We start from the raw sequence: 20,932 nt of genomic DNA on the forward strand, positions 1-20,932 counted from the left end.
TGTGATTTAAAAGGTTTGAGAACCATTAGCAAAACAGCATATTTGAAATTTACCATTTGATAATTTTCAAAATTATGCTCGCTGTCTCATATTTTTTGATAATAACTGTTCTACCTTTTCTAACATTAGCACAACAATGAACCACTTAATCTTTCAAGTATCTCTGTATGTATATTGCTGAAGAAAAGTGAAAACATTTTCAACCCATTTAACATTAATTTCATTGTTCACATAGGGATAAACAGTTTTAAATATAATTTTCTGGTCTTTACAGAAGTTATTTTTTTCTCTATTCAGACTTCATGCTACTATGTGCTAAAATACTTTTTTTTTTTGACAGTGTCTCTTTCAATCTTCATTCATAAGCATTGTGTTTTTACTTTTCACTTAGTTAAAAATACTATTATTATTGGAAAGCAAGAGTGTTTCATCCCTTTAAACAACCCCTCGATATGGATTCCTGTATGTGGTGAGGGGACCTCCCAAAGAAGGTTCTGTACTTTAAGTTTACTTTCTCTGGGATCTAAACATCCACCTGCATGTTTGCCATGCTTGGTGACCTGTGAAGGGGAGGAGAGGATTCTGGTGGTTGAGGGGTTCAACTCCAACACATTACTTTGGCCTTGAATTCCTGTAGATGGGTGGTTTTACGGTGACCCCAAGATCAGTTGGCTAGTCCATTTGGGCCAGAGTAAACTGAGTGCCAGCCTAGGATGTCCTCAACAGGTGTAGTGGACATTATGTCTGAAACTGGTGTTTGAGTACAGTGCTCACAAAACCCTCGTGTCGCTGTAGTGACCTTATATGGCATGGTAGTGCGCCCCCTTGTAGGGCTCCATGGTGGGTGGGGTCAGTAGGCACGGAAATATTCTTTTTTTATTATGGACACCCTTCAAATAAAAAAAATAAACAAGCATGACAGCATAGAGAAAAATCCGACTACTGGCAAACAACTGCGCATTGATGACTCTGTAGGTCAAACTCACAAGTTGAATTTGACCCGCAATGTTTAATTATACATTCTTTAACTGAAAAACCCTTAGGACAGATGTCTCCATTTTTATTCTCAAGGGTTTAGAAGGGCTTGCTGGCTCACCTAAATCGGTAAAAAAAAAAATTACAGTCTGGGGACATTTTAGTGGAAACGGCTTCATCGCATCATTCCAAACTCCTTTTGAAGTCAAAGGCCATTGGGTATATACCCATTAAGGTTACTCCTCATTTTACTTTGAATTCTTCCAGAGGATGTATAGTTGAGAGGGATCTAAAGACCATTCCAGAGTCAGAGATCCTTACAGGTTTTACCAGCCAAGGTGTTGCAGCTGTGCACTGAATTTTTACTCATAGAGACAGGATTATGGAACTGCAAATGTTCTAATATTAACATTTACAACATCATGTCCTCCTACTGCAGGATATCTGAATTGTAAGATATGGCCTTATATTCCTAACCGTGTTAGATGTTTTCATTGCCAGCGATTGGGTCACTCAAAAACATCTTGCCATGATTCCTTAACATGTGCTCGTTGTGCTGGTGAAGACCATGATGCTTTTGAATGCCAACTAGAAGCACACTGTATTAACTGTAATGGTCCACATCCTTCGTATTTTATTTCTTGCCCTAAATGTGTGGAAGAGAAAGAAGTACGTCTCAAGACAGTTCATAATATTACTTATCCAGAGGCTCGGAAATAATTATTTCCAATTCTATCTTGGACCTGTGCTCCTGAAATCTATTCCACTACTACAGTAGGAGTCCAGACAGATATTTCTGTGCCTCCTACAGAATCCTTAACAGTGCATCTTAATCTAATACCCTCCAAAATCAAGAAAGGTAACAAATCAGCATCTACTTCTATTTCTGTTGCTATCACATCTTTCAGTCATTGCTGAACTTCACCTTGATCAAGCCCTGGTGTTTCCATGGAGTCTTTCCCTCTTGACTCCCCAAAAATTAAACAACCCATTCATTCACATCCTTATCATTGGAATGTATGTCTACAAACTCTGACCTGCCTCCTCGATCCAGAGCAGGATCACTGGAGAGTGAACGACTCACTTCCAGTAAAGAATAAAAGTACAGTTGCAAGCAGAAGGTCTTTGTGCCATATTCTCCTCCAAAATAAAGAAAAATGGCTACACTAATTTAATGGAACTGTTGAGGTTTTAAATCAAATGTGAATGACATCAAGGATGTGGTTGACTTTTATCATCTCAAATGCCTTTCTTTACAAAAAACATTTTTAAAACCTACTAATACGGTCAAAATTCGGCAAAACTCCTTTCGTCGAAATGACAGGTCGTGTAGGACAAGGATGTGGTTTATCAACATGTGACCACCCAGTCCTTGTCATTGAATATGCTCTTATAGGTTGTAGCCATCTGTATCTCCTTGGGTCATACCATCACTGTTTGCTCTCTGTACCTTACCCCTGGAAAAAATTATCCTTCAGACCTTGATGCCCTCATTGAGCAACTGCCAACCCCCTTTCTAATTTTGGGAGATCTTAATGGACATAATCCCCTCTGGGGTGTTTCTAGTATTGATGTGAGGGGTCATGTTATAGAGCGTATGCTTCTGAATCACAGCCTGTCTCTCTTTAATACTGGCTCTTACACTTATTTTCTGCACCCAGTCAGTCATTTACTGCTATAGATCTTTCTGTCTGCTCCCCTTTGCTTTTCACTTGCTTTTCTTGGGAGGTTGATATCAATCCATGGGATAGTGATCATTTTCCTATCATATTAAGAGAGGTTGGCCGTGATCAGTGCTACCTGACTCGTGTGCCTTGGTGGAAGTTGGATCAGGCTAACTGGGCTTCTTTCACTGCTCTGTCAGAATTTGATACTGCCATCTTATGTAAATCATCGATATATGGTTGTGTAGCAGCAGTAACTAACTGTATTGTCCAAGCAGCTACTCAGTGTGTCCCCCAAAACCTCGACATCTTTCCCATAGCATCCTTGCCCTTGGTGGAATTGTGCTTGTTTTATAACACGAAAAGCTCAGAAATGGGTTTGAGATAGATTTTGTAGATATCCCACGCTTACAAACTGCATTGTATTTGAGCAAGCCTGTGCACAGGCTCAGCAAGTTAGATGTCAAAGCTAAAAGGAATTTTAGATTAAATATACCTCTAGCATTTCTTCAACCACCAGTTCAAAAGTCATATGGGACAAGATCTGGAAGGTGAGTGGGTGGTATACTTCTGCTCTCCTCTCTATCTTAATATTCAATGGCCATGAAGTTGCTGATGCTTAGAGCATTGCCAATACTTTTGGTGAATGTTTCTCTCATGTATCTAGCTCTTTAAACTCATCCCCTTTCTTCTTAGCTATTAAAACATGAGTTGAACATCTGCCTCTTTTCAACTGATCATCCCTATGAGTACAATTGTCCTCTTACACTGGTGGAAGTCAAACTTGCACTTCATCGGTCTGGCAATACATCAGTTGGATCTGATGATATACATTATGAGATGCTACATTACCTTTCTCCTGCCTCTCTTACTATTCTCCTGGTTGTCTTTAACTGGATATGGCAGGAGAATGTCTTTCCTGATGCTTGGTGCCATGCTATTGTACTCCCTATTTTCCAACCTGGGAAGGATCCAAAGATTTCTTCAAATTACCGTCCCATTGATTTGACGAGTTGTCTCAGTAAGACCTTAGAGAGGGTGATTAATGCTCGTTTTGTTTGGTTTCTCGAATCAAACAACCTTCTCTCACCCACTCAGTGTGGGTTCCGAAGTCAACGCTTCATGATAGACCACTTAATTTGCCTTGAAACATCAGTTAGAGAAGCCTTTTTGAAGCAACATCTTGTTTCTTTTTTTTTATTATTTAGAGAAAGCTTATGATACAACTTGGAGATATGACATCTTGCGAGACCTTCGCTCATACGGATTGAGTGGCAATTTGTCACTTTTTATTAAGCATTTTTTAATGAACTATCAATTCCAGGTTCGTGTGGGCTCAACACTTTCCAGTTTTTACCCACAGAAAATTGTAGTCCTTCAGGGCTGTTTCTGAGTGTCACACTTTTCATTATAAAGATTAATGCCATCATTGAACAGCTACCCCCTACAGTTGCAAATGTTCTTTTCGTTGATGACTTTCACATCTCATGTGAGTCATGAAATATGAAGTTTATTGAGTGGCAGCTAAAAACTTCAATCAGTCATATACTTAAGTGGACCACAGCAAGTGGTTTTCATATTTCTCTCTCTCTAAAACTGTTTGTGTACATTTCTGCTGCCAATGGGGTATTCATCCAGTTCCAGAGCTTTGTATTGATGATGCTGTACTTCCTAATAGAGATGCATTCTGAAGGTATGGGTCTTTATTTATCTTAATAATGACCTATAATTGTGTTTTAAAAACTTCTATTGAAGCCATTTAGGCCTTTGGCAAAATAATCTTATTTTCTGATCCTTAAAATGCATTCTTTCTCTTGCCTATACTTCTGTGTTTTTCAAACTGTCCTACAGATTTTTGTTTCTTTGTATATATTTCTTGGGACAAGTTCCAGCTTATTGTTACTTTAACCCATCTTTTCTACCCCCCCCAAAAAACAACAACAACAACAACAAACAAACAAACAATCACATGATTTTTTTTATTCTTAAACTTCCTTCACTATCTCACTATACATATATGAACTCTGTTAGGTAAGCAAAACATTATCCAGAAACTGCTAAGTTTCAGGCAAAATCTAATTATGGTCGTGCAACAAATGTTTATGGCATATTATGTTCATCAAACTGAAATGTTACTTCCACAACCAAAGGTGGATGGAAATTATGCTATTACCTCTTTCTGTGTTTGTTGGCAAGATTTTCGAAAACAGCTGAATAGATTTAGATGAAAGTTGGTATACATTTGGACAATAACCCAACGTAATTTTTTTTTCTAGGGTCAAGATCACAAAAATAAAAATAATTCTGGTCTGTTAATGAGGGGACTGATGTTTCATTCTATTTTTTGCATTATAACTCAGTCAAAAATTCCTCATTGTCTTGCTGAAAATGGTTCGTGTCCATTGATAATGATGGACATAAAGGTGTGCTTTTTTTGTTTTGTTTTTGAGAGCCATATATGATCAATGTTGTGTGGTGGAAGTATGCACTGTACTGATTGTCCTTCTGATTTATTTATATGTTTGTATTTCCTTTATTTTTTGTGAAACCAGTTTCTCTGAAGCATTTAGCTAAGAAATAGAACTGCAGGGTTCACTATCAGTAAAAGTTATTCAATCCTGATATAATTTATATGTGGTATGTAGAGCCTGAGCTAGTGCTTATTTTTGATGTCTACATAAATGAGCTGAAAATTTATCATTAGAAGCTACTGATGTATTAATGACAAGAAATTTGTTGTTAGTCTGTATTTGCTTGCACTATGCATTTTAAAATCCCAAGTTTTAGTGTGTGGCTTTTTTTGTATACTTCAGACGTTTATACCAAGGTTTTTATCCAGAGATTTTGGAAAGGCTTACTCAGGAAATTTGTGTGGGGAATTTACTCAGAAGAGTCATTAGAAATGGAAAGAATATAGCATGTTGAGAATGAATGATTGAGGAACAAAATGTATGTATTCTAGATTTATAGCTATGTAAACATAGAAACGGTGCAAACCAAACTACTGAATAACTGAAAACAATGCAACTGTGATACAAAGTTCAGGTATCAATAATATTATTACAAGAAAGAAAAAGGTTCATATAACTATATATTTAAGACTAAAGCTTTATTACTCCAAAATAGTATTTTCATTGTGACCTGTTTCTGTATTCTTGAGATGTTTCATAATATCAGAATGACAACTCAGTCCTTCAAGGTTGTACATGCATATCCACTTTTGAGAAAAGTAAAAAATTTGGCATGTACAATCTTGAAGGACTGAGTTGTCATTCTGATATTATGAAACATCTCAAGAATACAGAAACAGGTCACAATGAAAATACTATTTTGGAGTAATAAAGCTTTACTCTCAAATATATAGTTATATATATCATTGATATTCCTTTTAAAACTTTTGTAAAGAGCTGGCTATGTTTACTGCTTACGATGAAAGCCAGTTATCATACTAGAAAAATAAAACTGCCAACTTGAGTCTAGCCTATATGTTTCCACATCTTGAGTTTTTTTATGCTATTAATGTCGTAGATACTATAGCAAACTTCAATAACATTAGCTTTTGCTTCACTTTTCTCAAAGGAAAATAAATCTTAACCAATATTTTTGAGAACCTTGGCTTCTATCACAAGAATTATTTTAGTAATCTTCACATGAATCTTTCTTGTCTTGGCATCATTCTCAAAAAATGTGGTGCATGAGGCAAATCATGTAACAACATCAACTGGTCTTTTAAAGGTAACTTGCTTTTGCTTATTATTAAATTCACTGTCGCTAAGTGCAAATTTCAATCTGAAGCCTAAAATTCAAGATAGCAGCCAAGTTGATGCCAATTCTATAAATTGTGTTTTTTCATATTCTAGAACAGCTAGACTGGAAGTTTCACAAACTTTCTGTGGGATTGTTGAGGTCTAAAAATTCAGTGGAATATGTTTTAGAAGTGCAAGAATGTCTAAAATTAAATTTTGCAAAATAGTAACAAAGTATTAGGAAGGAAAAGTTAATTTAAATATTAGTAAATTTTGTCATGACATTTATACATAAGAACAAAATTGTATTTTTGGTTAATACATAAACAAACTATGATAATTAATGCTACAAAGCTGAGTTGTAGATTCTTGGTGCTAAAATTATTGAGATTGAGATTAAATACCTAAATGGTAGACATACAAGCAATTGGCACTGCAGAAGCACAACAATTTGCTTTTCTTTATTTGCACATACAGTGTTTTGCACTGTCTTGTATTGAAATATTGTGAAAGTCATTGCAAGATTTTGGAACAACATTCAATTTTGTCAGAAGGGAGTCAGTTTTCCTCCTGTCAAGTTTTCACCTCATATCAGCTGGTGATGATGTTGGTATTTTCTCATATGGCTGTTTGATAGTGTGAACAAAGGATGTGCTGTTGCAGCACATCACTTATTGAAGCAGAGATTCTTTGTGTCTTAGTGAACAGGGCAGATGATGTATAAAAAAGAGAGAAAAGAATGGGTTCAGTATTTTAGCAAATTTTTATCTGACTGTCTACAGAAGTTTCAGTGATGTTGGATAACTCTCTTTTAACATGTGCTTCTCAAAACCCAGTATATTTGTTGTATTTTGCAAGATAGTGGATAGGAACAATGGGTATTTCAAGATTTAGGTGGGACTGTTTTGAAGCTGTTGGAGATGGTGGGCACTTACAGATAAGGAACACAGCATATGTATTTCATGGAAAATACATTTCTGTCACTTGTAAAGTTTTAAAGTGCATAAATTTGTTGTTTACAAGAATGAACTTTATAATTACATGGATACCTAAATTGCATACATGCCATTTAACTGTGAATACAGATCTTAACTATTCCATATGTTCATATGGGCATTATTGGACATTTGCTTAGGAAATGAGAGATCATCATACATTACATCAACCTGCCTGATCACTAATAAATTTGCAAAACAGCTTTTAAACCTCTTTTTTTTCAATTAATATGTACAACATCATGATGTATGGCAAGTGTTCATCACAGCCATTTAACAAACATGATAAACAATCTCTTGATAGCTTGCATTATTTTTATTCTAAACCAATGAACTTTTGGTGTTAAGTTGAAGTGCATATCTTCACTATACTTAACACTTATACACAACTCAAAAAGCAATTGTGTGTGGAAGTTAGCTTCTTGATATGTGTAGATCTCTTATGATACTCCATGCCACTGAACTGCAATTGAATTTTTACACATCTTATAATGTGGTGCCTTCCAGTCTTGGTGTTATGCAAGACCTGGAGAATCTCTTGCCTTAAAGCTTTAAGTGGTTCATAGTAATAGTACTACACCACAATTTCTTGCACTCATAAGTTACTACATAAGTGCTACAGGCTATTTGAATCCTTGCTTTTTTCTGTTTGTGCTTACCATGCTTTACCTTGCTGTACAAGGAACATCCATGCTGGATCTGGGGTCATCAGCTGCTCTTCCTGGAACTTTTTAAGTATTAATTGTATCATCCAATATCAGTTCTTTTACATGGCTTAGTATGGATTTGGCAGAAATGTTTTCAGTGCAAGCAGTTGTTTCTTTATCATGTAGTATCTACACTCTGAAGCTAAGAGTATAGGACTGGTGTTTTTGATGACATGTTCTACTTCATCTTGCAACTGGTATAACACTGCTCCAGTTTCATAATCGCTGGCTTTAGCATCCAATAAGAAATTGCTGTCTTGTCATGAATATGAAAGTATTGTAATCTTTACTAAAGCCAGCTCTAAGGATTGAAATACTTGGTCACATTTCTCACCCCATCTAAAGGCAGACACTAGTGTTGTATCCTGTAAGTTAGCTAGAAATTGTTGGTATGACAAAATTGAACAAATTCGCTTGGCCAAAGGCTGACTCCATCTATAACTACAATTATGACTTAGATATTACACTTGTGCATTTTTCTGGTTTCATTTTAAATCCAGATTTCTTTATCCACAATAATACCACTTTCATATTTTCAGTTGAAGACTTAAATGCACAACAAAATGTCAAAACATTGTGAACATAGACTAGTCATTTCTTCCACTGCAGCCTCTATGTGTAAGCTCTATTAGCTTCTCAAAATAGTGGGTATATTACATTGGCCAAATTGGATGATGCACAACTCATTTCAAATTATCTCATGCTGAAAGCAGCTTTAGGTTTGCTCTCATAATATAGCTCAATTGTTAGTGTCCAGATGCAAGATCTAAAGTGTTGAACCAATGAGAACCTACCAATGCATTCAGACAATCATCTATTTTTGGAAAGGGAAAGCTTTCAAGGCAAGTTTCCACACTCAGTTGCTTAAAATCAACACAAAGTCTAGCAATTTCTTTCCTCTTCTTGATTATCACTACAGGAAATTACAAAATGCTCTTTAAAAGTTATAAAATTCCTTTACTATCTGTTGTATATCAGCATTTGACATGTCCATAAAGCTCCCAGAAAATCATCATGGTGTTTGCTTGATTAGATGAGTGTTGCCTAAATCTATGTTGTGGTAAGTAGCTTTTGTTTAACCCAGTTGGACATTTGGTAACACAGATACATTGCCATAACCAATCAACAAGTTTCTGAGTTGTTTTTGCTGCATGTGTTCTAAATTATTTGGATAATTTTCATCCAACAATCTTAGATAGGTTGGTAGTTACATACACACTTTCAAACTGTCTGGCAAATGCAACACTAGTGTTTACCATTAACCTGAGTTTCTTCTACTTCACTTACTGTATCTAACACTTTTTCACTAGAAAGCTGGATAGATAATTTTTCCATAGTTACAAAGCAATAACAATACATAACTCCTTATTGGACAGCTCCACCTAGCCTCGAGTGTGGCTGACCACTGAACCCTTTAGTGCAAGCTGTCTGCTGTGGTCAGGCCTGACTTGTAATGCACCTTAAATGTTTTTCCTTAATATTTTGCAGGATATTTCAAGGATACTCCACTTCTCCATTTTTTTCTCTTAAAAGCTCATAAAACATACAAATTGTCTAAGAAAGAGAAGTAGCATTCACTCCAAGAAAATTGTTGTAAGATAGGGGAAATGAATTGGTAGTGAGGTGTATAAGTCGAGTTAAATCTTGAAAGAAATGGCAAAGCAATTATAACACTTCTTGTTCAAAGCAGCCATTTCACAGTAGAGATGTGGTCAAGATTTCTGCTGTCTTAATCGGATACATTTAATGCATCAAATTTAATAATCTCGAATTTTGTGTTTATGTAAAACTATATTTTACTTTAAAAAAACATTTAGTTATGAAATACTTCTCTAATTCAGGCTTCAGCATTCATTTTAACCCTATTATAAACTAAAAGTTAGATGGTGTGAAATACTGAAGAAAGTAAAGCAAAGAAGAAATGGATAAAAATTCTTAACAAGGTACACTTGCGAACAGCTCGTGTGTTGGGTAATATGAGCCTAATGATTTACAATGTGTGTGGTGAGTTTATTAGTCAATATAGTTCAAAATGTAAAAAAAAGAACAGGAGCACCAAGTACTTATAGCATGGAAATTATGATTGTTTCTTTTTGGTTAAAAACTCAGTCATATTTACTAAGTCTATAGTGAGAGGGTTAGTCCAGTTTATCTTTGTTCTACTTTGTTTCATTTCTGAATTGTGCTTACCCAAGATTTAAAGAAAAGTGTATAATTTTTTTCCCAGTCACTTGTCACCATAAATATTTACTATATCAGTTATTGAAACTTTCTCTTCTGAGAAGCTTTACAGAAGCAAGTTGGTTTTGGGCCCTACCAAAAAGAAGAGTGATAGCATTCTGCCCATCCTATCCCACTTCAAGCATTGCCTATAGCAGGGGTGGCCAAACTGTGGTTCTTTGACTTGTGATGTGCAACTCGAAGAAATATGTTAGCTGAGCTCCTTTTTGAATCACAATTAATATAAAAGGTAAATAAAACATTTTCAAGCTTTATAATTATTTACTGGATATAATCTGAGAGTCCACTAGATTAAAATGTAAGTTTTATGTTTATAGTGAGTAAATATACTTAAGAATTTAAATCCTAATTTCAATGCTAGATTTGAGTCTGGGATTAAAGAAATTTTGAATCAGCAAGGATTACAGAGGAATTGTGCTGGAGAATTGGTAATCTTACAAGCTGGTGCTGACAGTTTTAGTTTTAGTGGGTGAGGTGTGCAACTGTGTGATTGTGGCATGTGTGGCTGTGTTGTGAGCAGTGAAATTAGCTGAGTGTTAGTGTGATACTGGGTGCTTTAGAAGTTGGTTGTGTTGTGTGTGTTGGAGCTTATTGTTTCCTTTCACCTTAATTTTTTAGAAGTTTCTGAAAATTTTGTGAAGGAAGATGGCATCATCCGATTGTAAGAAGTGAAAGTATGAAGATGAAAACAGAAATTTTAAGCCAGGTTGGGAGGAGGATTTTGCATTTACCGTTAAAGGAAGTAAACCTTTGTGTCCTCTCTGCAATGTGTTACTCAGCCATTACAAAGCCAGTAACTTGAAACACCACTATGAAACAAACCACAAAAACTTTTCATCTGATTATCCATCTCAATCAGAATTATGGAAAAACAAGCTAGTTGTGTTAAAATCATCACTAAATAGCCAGCACACACTGTTGACAACATTCAGTAAGGAAGTTGGTACAATGACTAAAGCTAGTTTTGTTATATCATAGAATATTGCTCGTGCTAAATGCTCATGTTCTGAAGGTGGATTTGATAAGAATAATATAGCTGAAGGTGAATTTGTTAAGAATAATATAGCTGAAGTTGTTTAAGTGTTAATCCATGTAAAACAAAACTTCAGTGATTAATAACACAAAAACCAGCTTCATGCCTCACTACAGAGAGATGTATCTCACAGATCAGTGCTGATGTTGCAGGCAAAATGCAAAATGAGTTAAAGAATTCCCTTGCATTCAGCTTAGCTCATGATGAATCTAGAGTCATATACAAGGCAACCCACAATTGGCAGTATTTGTTTGTTATGTTTCCTCTGATGTAACTGTGAAAGAAGAGATGTTGGGCTTAGTGGCACTAAAAGAAACAACTCATGGTGTTGACATTAAACATGCACTTGACAGAGCCTTAACAAATGCTAATATTCCACTGGATATACTCGTCACTGTTGCAACAGATGAAGCACCTGCAATGGGGGGGAGGGGGGAAAATGAAGGATTAATTGCATTTATGAAAAGTTATCCCAGCTTTCCAGAGTTTCTCCCTGTTCATTGCATTATTCATCTTGAACACCTGGCAGCCAGAAACTTCAAGTATGAAGATTTATGAAATTTGTTCTTGAAATTGTCAATTTCACTTCACTTGAATGGGAAGACCCTCCAGCAGTTCAGTAATTTTATTGAAGAACTGGAAATTTAAGATAAACCCAGTGATGTCTCTTTCCACTGCATTATGAGGTGCTGTCAACCAACAATGTTTTAAATAGGTTTGTGGATCTGTTGGAGCCTATTATTACTTTTCTTGAAGAAAAGAAAAGATTCTATCCTCGACTGGGAAATGATGAATGGATGCAAGATCTCATGTACCTTACTGATATAATGAATCATCTACAGACTCTCGAGGAGAAGGAGAAGATTGTTTCTGATCTTACTTGGACAATTTTCAGCTTTCAGGATAAAATAAGATTTTTTTCAAAGAGACATTGTCAAGAAACTTCAGTTATTTTCTTAGTCTCAAAAGGATAGTAAATACATTCTCTAATATTGAAATAAAAGACTACAAACAGGAAGAATATAAAGATAAGTTACAAGGGCTGCTTGATAATTTCCTAAACAGATTTGAGGACTTGTTGAAGCTCTGCTTTACCTTTCTTGTAAATTCAATCATGATTGATGTGATCAGTGGTGGATATCCAATTATCGAGCCTCTGGTTACAGAATAATCTGCTGTGGAAGTGGAACTAATTGAACTACAGGAGGACTTGGGTCTAAAGATAATTTATAAATCCCATTTTACAATTGAGTTCTGGAAACTAGTTCCAGAAGTAAAATATCCTGAATTGAAGAAAACCAGTATGCAACTCGCCTCAATTTTCAGCACAACATACTGCTGTGAATCACTGTACTGTGTAATGAAGTTTGTGAAGTCGAAGCATCATGCAGTTCTTACAAATCAACACCTGATGGAGCTAATTCATACAGCCTTGACAACATATCAGCCAGAATTTCAAAGACTCTCAACTGAAACGGAAATTCATAAGACCTCTACTAGCAGTAAATAGCCTGATAATTGTATCAATGCCTGTTTGTGTCAGAAAAAATATTACGATAAGACTAAAATTTTGTAAGGTGGTATCTGATTAAAATATCTGTAATTTTATAGTTTTACATATTTTCTTCCATGTTTTGACCAGATATTTACTAAGACAAATATCATTAAAAGTATCTGTTTTACCCCTTTTATTTTTGGCAGTCTTGTTTGATGTTAATGAAATACAAATTTGCATATTTTTGAGATGTTTCAGTAGTTCATTACCGTATTAATTACGCTCAGTATAGTTAAAACAATAATCAGCCAGGATTTTTGAAAACATTTGGTATGTGTGTGTGTGTGTGTGTGTACTTTGTGATTGTTGAAGCTAATACAAACTAACAGTTTAAAAACTACATACATGAATAAATATTATTACGTACATCTGTTTCTTAATATTTATATAAAATTTATGTGATAAAATGTGCAGGTATCATTAAAAATGTGTATGTAATATTTGTTCTTGTCTTGCGGTTTTCAAACATTTGAAGTTTATCGTATGTGGCTCTCACATAAAGCAAGTTTGGCCATCCCTGGCCTATAGAATCTCCCCTTCTGCCTATTTACTTGAAACATTTTAAAATCATATTAAAACCACTGTTTTTTTTCAACTGTATCTTAAACAAAAAATTTAACTGAGATATGTGTAACGTGTTTGTAGTGTGGAATCAAGGTGACATTTGGGGTAAAATATTTTTTACACAAATAATTCACATTGTAACACTAAATTTGTAATAGAAAATCAGCAAAATAACCAGATGGTATTTTCTAGTTGTTTTATGAGTAGAAACCACTTGTCACTGTACTGCCATATATAGATTTGTCATCCCCTTTTCTCAAGACATTGGTGTGGTCCATTCTCTGACTTTGTGTTTTTCATATTATGTCTAAAGATGCGACATTTGTAATGAAATGAACTAACTTAAACATGTGGACGTAGATAGAGAGTGTGATCTGATGGTCATTGATAAAGCTGTTAATAAAATTCTTAAAATGAACTTGTCTGATAAAACGACAGTCTTTATTATTAATATAAGAAAAATAAAGCTCTTTGCTTATTTCCATAACACCTTAAACCAGAATGGAGTTTTTTCTAGATATACATAATTCAAAATTACATGTAGCCCTTTTAACTTAATTTATAACCTTCCTTTATTGAATGTTGGTAGTTTTAAATCATATCAGAATTTATGAAGTGTGAATGTGAATGCAGCAGTACTTGTGTGTCAGACAAATGAAAAAATAAGATGTCTTTGGTTGAACACAATTGTAGTCTCTCTTTCTATATATATCATATCCGAACAGGATATTGATGACCATGGTCTTCCACAGATCGCTTCTTCTTGAGACACAAAGAATTTTCATTATCGATATGTTCATTCATTTAGATAGTCTTGATGTTACTCTCTATTTTCCTCGTTATTCCCTTTCTTCAGTTATTTCAGTTGCAATCAAACTTTCAGTTTCTTCTTTTCGCATAACATATCTGAGAAAGCCCAACTGTATTTCTCTGATGTTAGTCAAGGATTTCTCCCTACAACTTGCTCTTGACAGAATACCCTCATTTGAGGTGTGATTTGTCCAAAATAGCTTCAAGATGCACCATTATAACTATAAATAAATTGCTGCAATTCTTTTTCATAATCAGCAATATTATCCAACAATCTGATGCATGCTTGAGAAAGAGTATAAAATAACAATCCAGAACTTTTTACTTTGACCCTCATAGGAATTTTACTATTTGTCAGTATATTTTTTATATTCATAAATGCATCTTTGCCATTCATGTTTCCATTTTATTTCATGATCATATTTATCATCTTATGTTATTCAGCTGACTAGATAGTTGAATCTACTGATCTGCTTTTATAAGTTTTTTTTTTTATCTACTGTGACAATGCATGTAGAAATTATCTTTGTAATTACTACATAAATGCAGTAGAAAAAACAAACAAAAATTACACTTTTGTAGCATTTGTAGTAGAACATGCTATTGACTATATTCATTGCATTCTGTGAGTTGAGACTGGTTTATTTTGTTCTCTGTGCGAACACACTGAACTTAATTGAATGTAAGAGAAGTGCTGGAAATAATCAGACACCGAAATTTTTCTTTAAATGACTTGGATTAACTGTTATAACTTCTTGTGTGTTCTATATTGTTTTGTTTTTTAAATATTTTAATTACACTCACCCGCTTATTTATCGATAGTGTTTCAACAGAATGTTAATTTAAAATGGCATGTTCCTTGTATTGTTGCTTCTAGGTTTTTCTATAGTATAAATACTGTTTTGTTCATTTTCATTCTGTCTGATGATTGGCTCGAACAAATGCGGCAGAAAAATATTATAAAATATTTTAATAGTATTTTACTTTTTTAATTGGATACCTTATACTGACTAAAAGTATGAAGGCGCTTTTTTTTAATTTTATTTACGAAGATTTTTGTTTCTAATATTGAGTTTAACTGTTGTTACTTAATCTAGGTGATCATTAGTGTGCATGTGATTGAAACATTTGTTCTGTCGATTGTTGGTTTATCTTTTCTTTACAATTCGGTTGTGCCTGACTTAGGCCAATGTCAAAAAATGAAGTCTGTTAAAATACTCTTGAGGATGAAAGAACATTCATGCAATAAACAGAAAAATGTACAATAGATGGTGCTTTATATTAGCTGTCTGTATGCATTTTCAATTATAATGAATGTGTTTTACGTTGTCGAATAATATAATGCTCATATTTACATTATTTTTCTCTTGATACAGAGCTCGTAAATAACTTTGTAAAGTTGTATTGAATAAATACGCTAAGGCAATTAACCCCCAATTTCTTTTGTTCTCCCCACAATTAAGAAAAAAGTTATAATGACTTTATTGTGGTCACTTTACCCGACGTTTTGCTGTTTAAAAGTTCATTTGTAAATGTAAAACAAATTGACAGCATTCAAGAAACTAATTCAAATTTTAAAACTGGTTCAACATACATGTGGGGGAGGGAGGGAGGGAGTGTCAGTTCCTTTCAGTCTAGTGACGCTGCTACACAGCGTTTTTGGAATACAGAAACTGATCGTTAGAAGATTTATCAGTGTATATTATTGCCACCAACCACTTAAGTATTGTTAGCTACGTGGTATACTGATAGCAGTGTTAATGGATACCATTTCTTTTCTGTGATCGCTATGTATATAACTAGTTATTAATGACTATTTAAAACATACAAATTGTAGTCATACCATAAATCTTTAATTTAAAGATAGAGACGTAAACGTTTACCAAAAATTAATTGTCTCTCATCGGAAAGCAGCAAAACTGTTAACTGAGAGTCTGCAGTGAGCATTTGTAGGTAGAAATATTGAAATTTCTGGTTACTAAGACAATCTAGATGTGAATATGCCAGATAACAACATTTGTGCCATAGTTATATTGTTAGAAAATAAAGTACTTAGAGTGGTTTATTTGGGTGTGATAAATATGTGTTGTCCCACAGTTTGTTAGTGGTAGGGTTAAGGACTTACAATACCAAATCTGGGGTTCATTTCCCTGCAGCAGATATTCCAATGTAGTTGTGGTTTAAAAACAAACAAGATAAATGTTGGAAGACACATCCAAGTGCTGAACTAATTCTGGCTCATTTGAATGCAGTGGTTAATATTGCTGTTTGGAGTATATTTTGTATGTTTTACTTTTGTTTTTCAAATTCTAAGAAGTAAATAAAGATTGAACCAATAGTTTTGATAATGATTTGTTAAATATCATTTTCCACATATTTGTATTTGGTTCACAACCACTTTCAGGTTGTTTTTTTTCAGTTAGTTGTATTGTTTGATGAATTTATGTTGATTTATGATGCTCTTTTACACTTTACATCAGAATGATTGATTATAGCCTCTTGATTCCTTTCTTTTTATTTAGAAACTTATTATTATTAGAAATATGTTATTAGAAATGTTTATTAGTAATTTTTCTGATTTTATTTTTTATTACAGTAGTTTGAATGAGTAATGCCTTCATCATGCCACGTCTTAAAAATGTTTGTGTCCAAGCACTCTATGACTTCAGTTACAGTACAGACAAAGGATTCTTCATTCATTTGAAGAAAGGGAAAGAGTATCAACTTCTTGAGAAAACAAACAAAGATTGGTGGTTGATTAGTGATGGAACAAATCAGTCCTTCCATGCTCCTTCAAATTATTTGAAAATAACCTATGAAAATCAAGATAATTGCAGCAGTATTGATACTGACAACAACTCTAACTTTCTAAGTGAAGATGATAACACAAATAATCAGGCATCAGAAGTCATGTCTGAAACTATAGATACAAAAGTTAAGTTGAAAAGTCTAGAAGATTCTAGAAATGAATGTGAATTAGAGTTGGAGACTGCATTAACAGAAAAAGGTTTCGTTCAGAGTGGAGTCTTATCTTTAAAACTTGCAAACAGTACTAGTGTTAAGACTAACTGTCCTTTAAGTACAAGTGAAAACAAAATGATGGGAATAAAATCTGTTGATAAAGGCAAACTTGGAAAAGACATTTTTGTTGAAGATGGAGAAACAAATATAGCTGATCAGGTATCTGGTTTTTCTCAGGGAAAAAGTGAATCATTAAGTAGTCAGGACAGTTTGCTTGAGGATTCGGAGGTAAGATTTGAACACGAGAAGAAAGAAAGTCAAGAATTTAATGTATAATTTCTTTGATATTATTTGGAAGTAACTTAGCAGATTTTATGTGAAGAAATTTTATTTTCTGATTTATGTTTAACATGGATATAGTTAGAATATTTTATTGTGTAAAAATACATTCATAAAATGGGATGGCGTACATAAATTTGGATACTGAACTCCCATCATATTGAAGTAAAATGAAGCACTTGTATTCTTGATTGAATATGAAGTGCTTCAAAAATCAATATTTGAAATTCTAGTGAAGATGCTTGATGAAAACCAGCTACTTGCATATTTCAAAAGTTTTGCTTTCTGAAGCAGTACAGAATATTTTATGTTTTAATTAATACCTTGTGCAATTAGTTGCTGTAGAACAATGTTATAAATTTTTATGCTTCTGAAGTGTATATAGCATTCAGATGCACTCAGTTAGAATCTTATAAAGGTTTTTTCACACAAATAGATCACATATGGCATTTATTTTTTTAGCTCCAGGTAACTTACTCTGTAGAGCTGTAATCTTTGGCTCATACATCATAATGCTAGAACCACTCAAAATTTTATAATTTGCTACACCACTACTTCTCTTTCCATGACTAGAGTAATTCTTAATAAGAATTAGTGTAGTTCTGAATTAAGTGCATATTCAGAAACATGCACTTATTTCTTGATGGACAAACAATTATAATTTGTAGGGTGGTCCCCCCAGGGTTAATTGGCTTTTTCACTTGGGCTGGGATCAACCAAGTACCAGTGTTGGATGTTCTCAGAATGTGTTGTAGACATTGCATATGATGCTGGTGTTTGGGTATAGTGCTCACAAAACCCTAGTATTGCAACAGTGTCCTTGTTTGGCATTTTTGTGCGTTCCTTCTTAGGGTTTCGTGGTGAGTGGGGTCAGTGGACACCAAAATATTCTTTTTTTATTACAGATTTTTCAAATAAAAATAAAAGTGAAAAACAGACCATAGGTAAATGACCACATCTTGAAGAATCTGACCCTTCAACACTTGTACCTCATTTTCTGATACTGCATTTTCTTTAGGGCAAATGTCTCCCCTTTATATTCAGAAGGGGCTATAGTGGCTTGCTGGCTCTCCTGAGTCAGTCAAAAAGCTTCATTCTGGTGACATATTGGTGGAAACATCCAGTCCTAAATACAGTGAACTCCTCTAGCATTTGAAGACCATTGGGGATATACCCACTGAGGTTATTTCCCATGCTACTTGTGAATTTTTCACAAGGAGTTAGTGTTGAGAGGGATTTGAAGAACATCTCAGAGTCGGAGATCCTCACTGTTTCCTCACCCAAGGAGTTTCTGTAGTGAGGCATATCTTTGCTCACAAAGATGAAATTATGATGCTGACCAGTGTTCTAATTTTGATGCTTACATCACCATGTTCACCTGCCACCATCAACACAGGTTACCTAAATTGCAAGGTATGGCCATATATTTCACACCTTCTCAGATGTTTTCAGTATCAGAGATTTGGTCGCTCAAAGACATCATGTCGTGGTTCCTTGACATGTGCTTGTTGTGGTGGCAAGAAACATGATGCCTGTGTGTGTGAAATAGACCCTTGTTGTGTTAATTGTTTATCTTTTATTCATGCTCTAGGTGGGTGGAAGAAAAAGAGGTACAGCATTTGAAAATGGTTCACAACATTTTTTACCTTGAGACTTGAAAGTTACTGTCCACCACTCCATCTTGGATGTATGCTGTTGCACTTCATTCCACTGCTATAGTAAGAGTGGAGTCAAATCTCTCTTTGCTTCCAAAAGAATTATTCTCAAAATGCTCTCCATGGTTTAAAAGTTGAATCAATGTCAACACCCATCTCTGTCCCTACCATTCCTTCCAGCACATCCCCAGATCAACTTCCTTTGGTTCTGGTTTCAAGTGTCTCCTTAGGTCCATCTTCTCTAGCCATGAGATGTAGAACAATCATTTGTTCATGCCTTCAGTTGCTAGAATCTTCCAATGACAGAGATCTGCCCAATTGACCCAGCATAGGATCAGTAGAGGTTGGCAGACCTCCTTCTAATAATGGAAATAAAGAAAAGAGACGTGGTCAAAAACAGAAGGGCTTTTCACCCAGTTTACCTGTACATAGCAAAAATGGCCACTATGATACAGTGGAAATGTCGAGGTTTATGTTCTAATCTGCACAGCATCAAAGCACTGATTGATTCTTACCATCCTGTGCTTTTTCTTACAGGAAACATTTCTGAAACCTGCTAATAAAGTCACTTTTGGCAGTTTTCTTTGTACAGAAATAAGTTGTGTGATGGATGAGTGCATGGAAGGGTGGCATTGCTAGTTGATTAGCATGTGCCCATCTTGTCTTTGCCACTCAACACACCCTTAGAGGCTGTAGCTATCCGTGTTTCCTTAAGTCGTACCATCGCTGTTTATTCTCTCTATCTGTCTCCTGGAAAGACCTATGATAAAATATATCTTGATGCTCTCATTGAACAGTTGCAGTCTCCTTTTATAAATTTGGGGGACTTTAATGGACATAATACCCTCTGAGGAGATGCTGATATTGATGGGAGGGATAGCTATGTAGAGCATATACTCTCAGATCACAACCATTCTCTCTTCAATACTGGTTTTTATACTTATTTTCATGCACCTAGTCAGTCTTTTGCTGCTATTTATCTCCCCTTCACTATTCTCCCAATTTTCATGGAGGCTTGACAGTAACCTATAGGGCAGTGATCATTTTCCTATCATTTTGAGAGAGACTGGCTGTGATTGATTCTGTCAGACACACGTGCCCTGGTGGAAGCTGGACTTAGCCAACTAACCCTCTTTTACTACTCTTGCAGAATTTGATCCTGCCATTGTCTGCGAGCAGTCGATAGACGACTGCATGGCAGCAATTACTGACGATATTATTCAGGCAGCTGCTTAATGTATTCCGTAAAATACTATGACTGTTTTCCATGGTATCCTTGTCCTTGGTGGAATTCTACCTTCCACATGACACAGAAGGCTCAGAAACAAGCTTGGGATACTTTTTGTAGTTATCCCACACTTTTGAATCGCATCTCTTTTTAGTGGGCCCATGCACATGCTCAGCATATGAGACATTAAAGCCAGAAGGAATCTTGGATTAAATTCACAACCAACATCTCTTCTACCGCCAGTTCTAAAGTCATATGGGATAAGATTCAGAAGGTCAGTGGGCAGTGTTATTCCACCCCCACTGATCTTGATCTCCAATGGCCAGGAAGTTGCTGATGCATATAGCATCATCGATACTCTTGGTGAAAGCTCATGCTGGGTATCTGGCACTTCTGTTTATTCCTCCACTTTCTTACCTATCAAGACTCAGGCAGAAAGATCACCTCATTCCTTTCAGG

General features: G+C 35.0%; 1 protein-coding gene across 6 annotated transcripts in view; it reads left to right on the top strand.

Annotated features, from left to right (window-relative positions):
* The window catches only part of LOC143233865 (rho GTPase-activating protein 12-like), a 74,990-nt gene that overhangs the window by 2,293 nt on the left and 51,765 nt on the right, over window positions 1–20,932 (top strand). For 4 of the 6 annotated variants that reach the window (XM_076470685.1, XM_076470684.1, XM_076470686.1 and 1 more), the window contains exons 2-3: window positions 10,373–10,557; window positions 16,887–17,539. In XM_076470685.1, the coding sequence (XP_076326800.1) occupies window positions 16,895–17,539 (645 nt within the window). In that variant the 5' untranslated portion in view covers window positions 10,373–10,557; window positions 16,887–16,894. The remainder of the gene's footprint in view (window positions 1–10,372; window positions 10,558–16,886; window positions 17,540–20,932) is intronic. The other 2 variants (XM_076470683.1, XM_076470682.1) reach the window with 1 other exon arrangement.

This window comes from Tachypleus tridentatus, chromosome 12 (assembly GCF_004210375.1).
Source record: "Tachypleus tridentatus isolate NWPU-2018 chromosome 12, ASM421037v1, whole genome shotgun sequence".
In the NCBI taxonomy this organism is placed as follows: Eukaryota; Metazoa; Arthropoda; class Merostomata; order Xiphosura; family Limulidae; genus Tachypleus; species Tachypleus tridentatus.